Genomic DNA, 14,033 nt, shown 5'->3' on the forward strand with positions numbered 1-14,033 from the left:
TTCACCTTTCTTGCTTCGAGTTTTCATTTGTTTGTTTCACATTTTTCCTTCCCCGCCAGCCTTCCCCTGACCACACCCCAAGTGGAAAAGAAAGAAGCAAGGCAGCCAAATGTGAAGTCCTTACGATGAAGGGAGTTGTAAGATATGAGGTTGGTGAAGAGCAATGGGGGAGAGGCGGCTGCAGCTGCACAGCTGCAGTGCAGAGGACACACAGACTCTACCTGCAGGCCGGATTCCCATGTGCTGCTGACCATCCAACACAAAGCTTCCCATCGGCTGACCTTCTGGACTATACGCTGCTCCTTGGCTCACTGAAGGATCAAGAAGAAAACCTGATTGTAGTCAATCGTGGACACAGAGGAGAAAGAAGAGAAGACACACCAAACAATCAGCAATTGTTCCAGTTTCAGCACTGAAACGCTATATACAATATCTTGGCTGTCACTTTAAACTCAGGTTGTGCTTTTTATGAGCTGATTATGTTACCAGGACTATAGAATAAAAATGCTATAGGGGGCCCAATAAACAAGTTTGTCAAGCAGTTCACTTGCTTAGGATCTGTTTCTCTACTTACCTTTAATGCAAAACAGTAGAAGCTCGCTGAAGTGCTATGTGTTTTTTCTTAATGAAGTAAGTACCTATTCTGTTCCTCTCTAATTACACAAAATTGTGAATCTGGCATTTGTGACACAGGCTATTTACAATGAAACTTAATAAAACTTATAAAACTACTCTCATCTACTCTAGAAAGAGTGGGGAAATTCTAGATGTGGTTTTTCCTATTTATGTATACACTGCATTTGGCTTAAGGCTTTGCATGGTTAGTTGAGTTAGTGTTTTCCCCCCTTTTTACCTGTTAATGAAAAAGAAATTTAATGCTACATGGGAGGAGTTGCCCAAAGTTTAATAACCTTTTCAAAAACCTTCAAAGTGAACCAGCAGGCGAAATCACCATCAAGTTAAAGCCCTTGTTAGTGACAACAGTCATCACCACATGGAGAACAGTTTTATCCCATAACCTCATGTTAGGAAACCACAACTCCCTAGTATGCTGAGGAAATGCATATTAGAAAGAGAAATGATTAACATGGTACCAGTTGTTGTGTAAAGTGTTACATATTCTAAATCTTTTAATAGGAATGTAAAAAAGGTATTGTTACAAAAATCATGTTTCACTGGGAGTATATCTGGTGCATTCTTAAACAAAAGTAATAATCTTTTAATATTTTCTGGCAGTATGGTACCATGTCACATTACTAGCATATTGTGAATAGTCAAAGCAAATGAATGGATACAATGAGTCTTACAGCTCTCCTTCCAGAAGTAAAAGCAATGCATACACCAAGGAGTTGTGGGTAGCAAGAAAATGAGATTGTCCTGCTGATTGGATGCAGACAAGCAATGAGTAATTCAAGAGCTCACAGTCAAACAAACTGCTTGTGGCACTACTACTTGTACCCAATTACCAATTCAGAGAGAAAATAAAAAGCAGTTTCAGTAGAGTCAGGGTGGGAAATCTCCAATTAGCACCAATTAGTGAAGTTGCTTCCTACAGTGGAATTCTGGAGACGTAAGGAAAAAAAATAATCTCCCAGAATGCCTGGTTTGGAGCATTTATTTACCAGGTGATGGGACTCCTGAAGAATAACTTGATGAGGATTTGCGCCTGTGGGACTTGAATACAGATACTACTTGGAACTTGCCTGCTCGATTTGACTGGTCAATCATAGGCTGTACTATTCTTCTTCTGGCATTAATAAACCTGCAACAGAATACAAACAATAGAAGTCCTTTCATCAGCTTGCTTCTCTGTTTTGAGAACACCTCTGCTTTAAAAGTGACAGGATTTTAGCATGCTGTGGAAATGTGTTTTGCTTCACGTTGCCTTTTTAAAAGAGTATAATTTCACTTTAAAGGATTTTCCTCTAACTGCTCAGAAATTGTAACCGGTAACACGCTTATCTTACTAGCCAGCTTAAAGCTGGATTTGCCAGAAGGCTTTGAACAAGTAAATGCGACCGAAAACTTGTGTTAAAAGACAATTGTTTCTTTAACTTCTTCTAAGTGACTCAGATCCTGGTTAAAGTTCACAGACTGGGAGACTTTCCTTTCCCTTTTCCACCTTAGGGATCCAGCTCTCCTTGCAGCTGGCCATAAATGAGGACCAGGCTTTGCCACTCCGTGCTTTCACAAGGTATCGTTAGGTCAGCAAAGCCATCAATTAGGCTGTCTGAAGTTTTATCACCAGCGCAGCAGCAATAAGTGCCGGCCCAGAAAGACTTCTGCTCTTCTACAACTCCTGCAGTTGGAGCCTGTAAAGGCGAGGGTCGTTTGGAGGTCAGTGCCAGCTGGGGGCCACCTCTGTGTCCAAGCGGGGACACCCCGTGCAAGGCGACCGCCTGCCTGCCCTTAACTCAGGCACCTTTCAACTCGTTAGAAACCCCCAGTCACAGGTACATGTGGTTAATATTAGGCCCAAAATAACCGTGGTTTTTTTTGGTTGTTTTTTTTTTTTTAATCTCAAACTCGGGTGGTTGCCGAGGCTTTTGAGCACTGGTAAAGGCAGTTAGTTGGCTGCGGAGCCTGGATTTAATTTTGCTAGTAATCCAAAAATAAGTGCTTGCATATCTTTTATTAGCTTAATGCGCAGCAATCCACATCAGCACAAGCTAAATTAATTTCCCTAAAATAATTTCGAAACTTGCCTATTCACAAAATATCTTTGAAAACAGGGCAATTTTCTATCACTCGGGAGCCACACTTGTTTTTGTCCCTTCTCTTTGTGTTTGAGAACACTTTGGAGCCTTCGTGCAGGTTTTGTGTGCTATTTCACAGCTCAGGCTTTCGCCTGGTGACCCTTAAGGAGTGCTAATGAAGTCGAATACTAGCGTTTAATCCTCTTCAGTAATACTAACATGCCTATCATCCAAAACAGCCTCCAATAATTGCCATTGGGCCCGATCCAACGCCTAGCAAAGTCTTTCAGTCAGTTAACTGAAAACTAAGTTCATCTGCTCATTTAGTAAATTGCTAGCCTTTATATAGCATCAACTCCGCAAGGCCTTTTGTCATACTTCCCTCACTCCCTCCCACCCTCTGGTTAAATTCCTTCGCAGATAATAAAGGACGGCGGCACACCTTCGATTGCATCTTCTGTAATCACAGTGCTGGAAATTTCATTAGACAGATGCATAAATGCTACAAGTAATACTAAAGGGCTCTATTGCATCTTTCTGTTTACATCCAAAAGACATTCTTTATTCTTTAGGAAAAGTATCATTCAGTTGTCAGAAATGTCATCCTGCCTCAGAATTAATCATGACTTCAGGTATTAAAATAAAAACTCAGACACTGTCAATATATTTGTTTATTCCCTTCTGACTGTGGCACAGTGAAGGCATCACTGCCAGATCTGTGATTTTGAAGTGTGTTTCCGTCCTCAGAGACAAAGGTTCCCGATAGGACTTATTTGCTGAGTTACTTTCCAGTAATGTTGCTGTGCTGACCAAATGGAGCCTGACCTGAACCTCCTCCATCCAGCACGCCTTTTATCAGCTAAAGTTAAGGCCAATAGAGATTAACAGGAAAGCCTGATAAGACTGTTTTCTCTTCTCCTGTGAGCTTCTAATGGTGTATACAGATGGCAAGGTTTAAAAGAATGGAATGAACACTTATTTGGGCCTGTAAAAAATCACAGAAACACCCCCCCACACACGCACACACTTTCCATCTTACTAACCCCTTTTCTTCAACCAGGCCACTCTTCAGGAAAACCAAATTGCTCTTTCGGTTTTTTTTATTTAAACCCCAACCACTTTTATTATTTACATCTGGTGGTCCCCTTATTTATGTCCCTCTCCACTTCCCTGCACACATATCCCTGCTCACAGAGCTGTGAGGCATTATGGGCCTTGGCTCTCAGCAGGAGAACTCCACACTGTCTTCAAACAAATAATTAAGGGGAAGGTTAAAGGTTCACCCAGAGGTCATATCTTTGGATACTCCTCAGAAAGTTTACATTAGTAAGAAATGGGTGCCCTCTGAAGTGTTCTTTCAATGGGCTCACACAACAAGGCAGAGCATTAAGAAATTTCTACATCCTGAAGAGTTTCAGGTGACATCTGCTTTACCTCTGAGCACAGAGATTGGAACACTGTACTCCAGCCTTACATATTCGACAGTCTCCACAGACTGAGCCTTTGGGATGAGTGTTGAAAACCCCATCTCACCCAGCCATTCACTCCCACAGGAGTGTGGCCTTATTTTATCAGCCGATGTGAATAAAGCCAGTCTTTCACTGCAAACTCTACCTTAAGGCAATTTGCTAGTTGTTTTGGAAATGAGAGTTCAAGCCCTAAATTTGAGTCCTCCATATTTATTTTCCTGCTGAAAAAAAAAAAAAAAAAAAAAAAAAAAAAAAAAAAAAAAAGCAATTGAAGTGATACAATTTGTCCTTGTGAAAAACAGCTCTTGGGTTTGATTTCTGATTTCATAATTTCTCCATTTTTCTTTTGCACATCTGCATAACAGCAGGTGCAAGCAATGTCCTCTATACCAGCAACACTTCCTCTAGAGAGAAGACACGCTGTATACTTTCCAGGTGTATACTTGGAAAGGTATAGGAGAACAGACTTTAGGCATCCAGGTGATTTTGATATTCCATTTCTATGGCTCCTCTGAAAAGTCTTGTTCATAAACAGCATCAGTTATACCTATCAGTGGGTATGTCTGAAAAATGACACATGAAATTATTTATATTTGTTAGATTGCAGGTGCAAAACAGACATACATTTCAGATGAACCTAAAAATCGAATCATAGTTTCACTAGAAGTAGCTACATCATGCAATGCATCAGCACAATTGGTAGACAAGGGCACAGAATGCAGTGTTTGTGCTTTATTATTTATTCCTTATGCTGTCCCATAAATATGCACAGTGCATAACAGAGACGTAGAAAACAGTCCCTGCCCTAGCCTTTACATTTTTTGAAGGCTGTTTTTGAATCCCTCAGAGAGCCATATCCAGGGCCAAAGTAAAGCAAAATACAGCCTTTTGCACAGCACTTCAGTTTGTGTTGGAGAAACATCCTGATGTTATTTAGGCACAAATGTCTTCAAAAGGCATTAAGAGACAGGTGAAAAAAGAGAACAGTGCCACTGCTTTCAGCATTATTTGGAACCCTATAAAAGAAGAATTCACAGCTCTGCTCCTGACACTAATTGCTTACCTTGTTCATACCCTTCACCCAGAGGCCAAAGATTGAATGGCCTGAAAAGATGAGTAAAATCTATCAAAAAGACATGGACTTCTTTGTTACTCTGCTGATAATAGTAATTCCTATTATTTGGATGATAGCAGCAGTTAGAGGACCCAATGAAGCTCAGTCTTACTTCACCCCATGCCTCACAAGCACACTGTCCAAGAGAATTCAGAGTCTGAACAGATTTCCAGGCAAAGCCTGGGGGAGAGGAGAGACGCCTTCTCCCTATTTGCAGAGGGGAACAGAGACAGAAGGAGATTTAGTGACAAGGCCAAAGTCATACAAGAGATCTTTGGCAGAGCCACACACCCAACATAGATTTCCTCAGTCCTCTTTCAGCGCTCCTACAATCTGCTATCCATATGCTATCTTTCCTTTGTTCCCCCAGCTTAACAGTCAGGCACACTGGCAGGGGACTGCAGAGAAAGCTCACATTGCCACTGTTTGTGCCTTACCTGCTGTGTAGATAAAGAGGGGTCATCAGCCTCCAGGGCTGTGAGGCAATACCTTCACAAACTCTACATTCATATGGCACTTGGTCCTCATTCCAGAATGATAAATGAGGTGTGTAATGTTGAGAAATACATGTCATTGACATAGCAGGCTCAATAAAAAAACTCACTCCCAGCATTTTGCAAATGACAGATTACCAACCTTGCTTATTCAAACAATAGCCATTTGAATCAAAAGGGCTTTTGCATCTTGTATTTTTTTCTTTAATTGCTAGCTAAAGCAGCCATATCTATTTCCTACAGTCAGTTTGTCTTTCTCACACAAGCAGTTTTAGTTACTTTTGCGGGACAGTTTATGAAAGCATGAATGAACAAGATCTGGCTCAAAAGGTACAACAATATGGACTTTTAAAGGAAGTGATTTCACTTTTATCTGCTTACAGCAAAACCCAGTAGAGCAGTAAAGGTACACTAGTGAATATGCAATGTAGTCTGGTGATTTGGTAGCACTAGTCCTAATTGGTTCTTACCACTGATAATTAGCATGACAATATAATCTAAATATATGCATTTAATCACATCTCTTCAAATAGAGACTTGGTTTTCTTTGTCCAAAATAAATATGCATTCTGTACTTTATAGGAAGTCTTCTAATTAATCTTCTTTATATATTTATCATATTTTATCTCCAGTCATATCAAACAATGTTAAACTCAAATTTGCATAATACATTTTATTCTTATAATAAAATAATGTTCTGATAAAATCATAGAGACATATTTCTGCAGAGTGTAAAGAGAATAAATAGCAAATAGTGATCTCTTAATCTGCTTCTTCAAATCTGGCACACTCAAAAATAATTTTGTTGTTTCCACTGTCTTTTTCATACATACTGTACCTGTAGTTTGAAACACCATGACCACACCATAACTGAATCTGCTTAAGATTAGTTCTTGAAATGAACTGTTAGTGACTGTACTGATTGGCAGTCAGAATTAGAAACATCTTCATCTTTATAGCTATCATGGAAAATATGGAAAATTCACTTTAAATATGTAGGGTCACAATAGGTCTTGTTTCAGGAGGATGAAGTACATGAATGCTTAGGAAACTCTAACTTCTTTCCAACTGGAGGCCTAATCTGAACGGTAGCAGAGAGTGATATTTAACTCACATCACACGCCTGTATGCCTAATATCTTCTCCGAGATGAACTGGTGCCAGAGGGAACCATTCCCACCCCAGCAGTGTAGACTGTTCCCCACGAGAAACTGAGGAACAACATGGAGCCACCAGGAACAACGCAAAACTTCAGTGTCACTCTTCAATCTGGATTTCCACTTAAAATATCCATCCCTGAAAATGAGGTGCTAAAATATTGAATTTATTTAACAAACCAGCCACTGCATAAATCGGTTCTCAATTCCTTATGTGAAAACCAGAGAAATAAACAAATTTGTGAGATGAATTCACAATCAGTTCTTTAAAAGGATTAATGACAGGGAAAGTTTTGACTCAGTTTTAGCCCAAGACACTTACGCTCTTAGACTTGTAAAGGAAGTAGTGAATGAACATTGTCACAGAGTTAGTCACAGAAATAAGAAAAATACAAAACGACAGTAGCAATACTAATTTGGGGTTAGAAATGTTTGCTATCTGTCATCTGAATAAAAAAATTAATCTTTAAAAAAATTTAGGTGCCAAGGGGAACAGTCTTCCAAGATTTTTCAAAAACCTGCCAAATGTACATGAGAAGCTCAACTCTTATTAAACCCACATAAATGGGAGGTGAGCTTGAAGAATAAATGGGGTCTAAGCACCTGCTTCAATATTTTTGCTGAGTAAGAGCCTAAGAATGCATTCTAAAAAGTAATCCAAATGTTTTCACCTTGGATGGGGAAATAAATCTTTGCCTCAATGATGTTTCAGTATTTGGACTATGAACATGTCAGTGTTTAGCTCAAGTGCATCCGCTACACTGATCCCTTGTTGCCCAAGAATGCCCTAATTTTGAAGGGAAAATAACCAATGAAAGAGTCACAAAATATGTTTTCCTAAGTAGCCTAGAAAATTATCTCTTTCCCAAGCAGAAAAAAAATTAAATTAAAAGTCGTGAGCTGCTCAGAGCGGTCTGAAAAAATGCATTAGAAAAGACTAATTTGCAGAAACAGTTTTATCAATATCCACCCCCCTGCCTTTAGAGCAGTCTTTGTCTATCACCTAAACTTTTATCTGAGCAAGTAAAATCTATTTATCTTAAGTTTATTTAACTTCTCCCTCCACTATGTATTCTAAACTGACAGAATTAGGTTTAGGCGTCCTTCAGTATGTGTATGCACAAAAACAGTTGAAAAAGCCCTTGTTTATGTTTCACTGAATCCATGCCACACCTGGTTACCAACTCATATTTGCAGCATCCCTTATAGGAAATTAAAAAAAGCTGACTTAGTCACCTCGAAATGAGCCATCTAAATAAGGTTTCCCTAAGTCATGAATATTGAGAAATGGAGTCAGTTACGCGATTGCTTTTGAGAGGAAGCGGGAGGGACAGGCTGGGTTATTCCCTGGCAAAACTTCACCTAGTTTTGGACAGCCTTGTTTGAGAAGGGGAGTTAAGGACTTTCTAAAGGTTATTCAGACACCTCACATCTGTCAAAGGTGTGATTCAAAGGACCTAAGTCACCATCCACGTTTGGTGAAGACTCCAGAAGATAAGAGAGAACAGCTTAGCTGGGTGCCTGAGGCAGCCTGAGGTAGGTGCTAACCATCTCAAAGACTTCTGCCGCATCTTCTGTGTTTATGTTGGACCTCCTAAAAATACCTCCTGCCATTCGGAGCTGCCAGTTGTTGGAAATCGTGATTTTCCTCGTCCTGTAACTGTGAGACTGTCCTAAAAAAATCAGAAATTTAAACAGCGCTCTTCCCAGTGTTTACTTTGCGAGTTTTTCACTCATTGCGCCACATTTTCAAAACGCTCTTCCCAGCCACAAAATCTAGAAACTTGCTTAAAAAGATTCTCACATAACCATGGTCTCCTGGAGCTGGGACCTCGAGTTAACATGAAATAACTTGAGCCCTGTGATAAAATCATGAGAATTGGCAAGACGGGTATCTATTCACCTCAGAGGAAAATCTGCCTCGTTAAAGGTGTTACTCTGGATTACCAGATTCCTGCCCCTTGGGAGCACGGAGAAGCGATTTGGCTCTGCCGAGGAGAGCCCTGGTGGCTGTCACGGGGAGTACCTGCACTGCAGCAAACCGGGGAGCCGCCCTGCCCTCGCCCCGGGGCCTTCCCCGGCAGGGAAGGAAATGGTCCCTACGAGCCGGGCACCCCGCAGCCCTCACAGCCCTCACAATCCCCACTGCCTCCACAGCCCTCAGAGCCCTCAGAGCCCCCACAGCCCTCACAGCCCTCAGAGCCCCCGCAGCCCCCATAGCCCTCACAGCCCCCACAGCCCTCACAGCCCCTACAGCCCCCATAACCCTCACAGCCCTCAGAGCCCTCAGAGTCCTCACAGCCCTCACAATCCCCACTGCCTCCACAGCCCTCAGAGCCCTCAGAGCCCCCACAGCCCTCACAGCCCCTACAGCCCCCACATCCCTCACAGCCCCCGCAGCCCCCACGGCCCTCACAGCCTCACAGCCTCACGGCCCCGCGCCAAGGCCGCATCCTGCCGTTCCACGGGCTCGGCAGCACCAGCGCCCGCCAGGGAAGCGCTGTCGCTCCCGGCCTCGAGGTGCACCCCGGGTGGCCCCAGGGGAGGCGTCCCGCTGTGCAGCAGGGCGCCATGAGGTGGGGCCAGAGCTCCGCTGCCGGGCCGGGGGTGCCGCTGCCCCCGCGGAGCCGGGCCGGCCGTGCCCCATGCCCCATGCCCCATGCCCCATGCCCCGTGCCCCGTGCCCCATGCCCCATGCCCCATGCCCCATGCCCCGTGCCCCGTGCGGAGCGGGCCCGAGCAGCGCTGCTCCACACACGGCACTGTCGCGGGTGGGCACGGTGTTCCCCACTAGCTCCCAGCAAACCGCAGCCTAATTGCAAAAGTATCATCCCCTATTCCCCCTTGGCTCCTGGTGGGAAACGAGCGCCTTTTGGCTCATGCCACCTGAAACCACAGAACACACGCCGGAGGAGGAGGCGTTCCTCTTTTGACAGTGCCATCAGGTTGCTCATATATGGGGTTTTTTTACCACGCACCATAAAAATGATCTTTTAAAGATACTTGAAAGGAAGGGCGGGGACAAACAGACATACTTCCTTAGCTATTCATATCTTACAGATAAAATGTAAAGTCAATTGACACAAGCCATAGCATTTAACCTCATCCTGTACTTGATTTATTGCAGATGGGAATCAACTAGAAACTGAATCACTTTGAAATTTTTACTGCAGACATTAAAATTCCATGTTTGTATACATACATCTTGTGAAGATGCTAAATACAATTTTAGCTAATTTGGCATGCACTTTGATTTGCTAGCACTTAGAAATTCATGTTAAAGGTAGACAACAAATCTCCTCTAAAATCTTAAGTAACTCATACACTTAAAGATGTGTTAATTTGTTATCCTAAACTCCTAGGAAAAGATTTTCAAAACTAATTAGGGTCCAACAGTCTTGAAAACAATCAGGAGTTGAGAGACCTCATTTTAGGTAACTTTCAAAAAACCCAAACAAAGTGCAGTTTTTGAATAATATCACATTCAAGTATTCTACACCAGTTTTTAACTTATCAATATTTAACATATTATTTTTTTAATCAATTCTAAATTGACCAAAAAGGAGAGTTGTCAACAAATTTAACATCTGTTTGACTTCCCCGATCAAATAGGATTAAGGCACTAATTCTCCCTTTTACGTTTCAGTGGAAACTACCTAAGTAGCAACTTGCCAAAAATGCATAAAGGTGTTTAGCAATTATGTAGTGGGTATGTTTGAAGAGATCAAGGTACACTCACATGTCCTGTGCTGTGGGTATCCCTGATTAGCTTGTCATCTACTCTGAAGAAGATGTAGCCCAACTCTCCTATACTGTGTAACAGGCCAGCTGTTAGCTGTCTGTCAAGCACCTAAAGTGGACAAGTAGTCCAGGAGCAAAAATGTCACTCCTTTGATCTGGCAAGGAGCAGCTGCTGATTTATAGAGTAGGACTTTGTTCTTCCGTTCCATTTTACTTTCTTTCCTAAGGCAGAACCACAAAATCCAGCAGAAAAAAAAAAAAAAAAAAAAGTGCCATTCTCTGCAACATCAACAAGCTCTGACAACTGCAACAGGGTTTTTCTTGGCCCTAACAAAGCTCTCAGGCATCTCCTTTGACGCTCACCTTTTTTTCCTTCTTCTTTTTGCAATGCAGTAGTTATTGTTTAATTCAGCTTCTGTAAATGGAATGGACTGTGGCCAGCAAGCCTGGGGCATAAACACACCTGTATGAAAGAAGCCTTATTGTAGCAACCATCTACAACCAACCTGCACATGCACTACCAGTTCGTGAGTTCAGAAGGAATGTTCCATTTTCCCTAACAGTAAATTTTGCCTTAAGATAACTATTTTTTGTACCCACTGTCCTGTCTTGACCACAGAGCTTATACACTTTTTCATTGTTATTAAAATCCGAAAGAAAAAAAGAAGTGTATTTTTCTACCTGTCAGCCAGGGAATGTCAAGAAATTGGATCCAAAGAGCCCACTTTAAAAAAAACACAGCCAAAATATATTTATAGAAAAACACTGCTGAAAGTTTGAAAACTAGGATCCTAAAGATATCTATTCTTTTTCAGACAAAGTGGTGCAGTTGCAAGCACCTCCAGCTTATACTGCTGCAGAGTGTCCTCAAAAAAAGCATTTGGCAAAAAAAAGAACTCAGTAAGAAATAGCATTTGATGCAACTAACCAGACTGCAGTGCTGCCAGCCCAGAGTCAGTGCTCCTTTCATTCTCTTAGAAGGTGCTGAGCAGATTCCGTGAGGTGATCTGTTACTACACAGGCTGTTAAAGTCCTGCCTCACCCATTGGTATAGCAAGAGAGTTTTCCTTTATTTCCCTTATGATCTGTTTTCAAGTTTATTAGCTAAAACCCCAAACCTACAGGGCACAATAAAAGGCTGCAGTATAATGCTGCTGAAGAGGAGAGAAGCTGTGTGTTTGACCCTGGTTTGTGTCCACACACATGCTCTGTTCACATTTCTTTATAGTGTACCTTTAAAAACAGGCAAAAAAGGATTGCAAAAACAAAGATGGGAAGAGGTGAGGGTGATGGAGGCGACATCATGACTATGAGATCTTTTGCATATATGTTAGCTTGTGGAAATAAATAAGAACTATTACAGCCAGAGCCCTAAGGGAGGCAGGAAAATGATGATGTACAGGATAGTATAAAATGATATATTAAAAACTGTGCTGTCAGTGGAACAATAGAATATTAAGCAAAAGTCCATAATAATTGGCAGATATTTAGCTGTAGACATCTTTCTTTGGTTGGTGGGTACTAAAGTATACGTGAGAGGAAAGAGAACTAGTTAGGGAATTAGAAGTAACGTGCATAAATAATACACTATGTATAAATACACCTCCCCCTTTCCCAAGTTATAGCTCTTATCTGGATACACCTAATAACCTCTCAGTAAGTCATCCCTACTTGCCTTGTGCTTTGCTCTTTGCACTGTCTAGGTACTGGAGATTCTGCTTATGTAAATCTCTCTTTCTGTAGATGCAGATGTTAAATGTTTTTCCTTTAATTTTTGCAATACTAGTGGCAAGACTTCATCACACCAGAGGGTCTAATGTCTTACTAGTTAAAGACGTATCAGCACCACACACACCATGAGACTGCAGCCTGCCATGTTATGGAATACATGATTCACAGTGATGAGCTGGTAGCAGAACAAGTGTGGAACAAGTATATGAAGTATCCTAAGATGAAGAAGTAAATATACAGATCTTCCCAGTGTCATACGGGTGAAACTTTTCCTATCTCTCATCCCATCTTGTGTTCTCTGTATTCCACATGAATCAGGGGGAAATGTTCTAAAAACATTTTTGAGAGTTTGTATGAGCATGTTTCATGGATGCTTGTGTCTCTAGTTGTAAGCCAAACTGGTTTGGGATGGAAAAATTGGAAATCTCCATGGAGCCGTTTCCTCAGCTTATCACTCCGGATCCCAAGCTCTCATATTTTCTGACTTTCATCTCTCCAGGGCTCAGTGTTGCTCCCTAGCCTACCTTGCTGGCTCCCCAGAGATAATTTGAAAGTACAGCTGGCAAGTCGGTGATAAAGCTTGCTGGTGCTCTGCAAGGGTCCTAGACAGCCAGATATGCTGTGATTGGGGACATATATGTGAATGTTACACCATTTCTTGTCTTTCTGCTGTTTTGAACAAACTTCTGTCTTCTGAACAAGCAAGGACTAAAACCTTGAAGGTTTTCTCTTTCTAAAACATTTGAAAGGCTGGATTCTCCTCATTTCAGTACTTGGCTGGCTTATGGGCAGGGCAGAGCATTGGAGAAGCCTGTACTCAAGTGCACCATCTTTCAGTTGTTGGCTTTGCAAGCTAAAGAGAGGTCTTTGAATGTATTTTTCTTTCTTCTGTTAAAGGATGGGTAGCTGGAGATGGTTTTTTAATGCAGTCATTGCCACTTAAATAGCTTATATGAAAATTAAATCCTACCACAGAAACTTGAAACGTATTTCTTCAGTCAAAACTGGCTAGTTCTGTAATGTGTTTCACTATCCCGTATTTTGCATACAATTGAGATATTTGTCATGAAATGAAACCCAATCTATGTAACCTATCTAATATTTACTTTTCTTTCTTTATGAGAGCAGTTTGGAAACTGTGTGTGATCTTACATAATTTTAATAACTGGTTGCTGATGGATTTCAATATTAGCTCTGACTGTTCTTACTGATAGGATGTTGAGGCTTAATTTTCAGAACTTCACTAATTGTTCCTACACTGCGTAGGGGTAAAGGCATCTAAGAATATGTGTATAAACCTGCATTTGAGCCCACAAAACTGGTAATGGCAGGGCCATATCCAAAAATGTTCGTCACTTCATCTAGTAAATGCCTAGTCTAGTAAGGCACTCAGGTGTATAAGGCAAATTTTCAAAATTATCAAATTCTGTTATCGAAATCATTGTAGGCTCTGTAAAGCTAATCCCAAATGTTCAGTGAATTTCTGAGTTAGAAGGCAATACTAGCAAATAGGTGTTGACATTAGTGCCTAAATTGTAGGTGATCTGCTCTCAAGGAATCTTCTGTCTCTGGTTAGATGTTCCAGGAATCACCAGAAGGTGGACTTAGATACTTAATTACATTTTTTTGGGT

General features: G+C 41.4%; 1 protein-coding gene across 4 annotated transcripts in view; it reads right to left on the bottom strand.

Moving 5' to 3' along the window:
- Positions 1-14,033, bottom strand: part of MEIS2 (Meis homeobox 2) — a 175,379-nt gene that overhangs the window by 4,855 nt on the left and 156,491 nt on the right. For 2 of the 4 annotated variants that reach the window (XM_083863448.1, XM_083863447.1), the window contains exons 11-12: positions 1,704-1,762; positions 222-311 (exon numbers count right to left, since the gene is read on the bottom strand). In XM_083863448.1, the coding sequence (XP_083719574.1) occupies positions 222-311; positions 1,704-1,762 (149 nt within the window). Of the gene's footprint in view, positions 1-221; positions 333-1,703; positions 1,763-14,033 lie in introns of all 4 variants that reach the window. The other 2 variants (XM_083863445.1, XM_083863446.1) reach the window with 1 other exon arrangement.

The sequence above is a fragment of the Zosterops lateralis genome, assembly GCF_965231275.1.
Source record: "Zosterops lateralis genome assembly, chromosome: 6".
Classification (NCBI taxonomy): Eukaryota; Metazoa; Chordata; class Aves; order Passeriformes; family Zosteropidae; genus Zosterops; species Zosterops lateralis.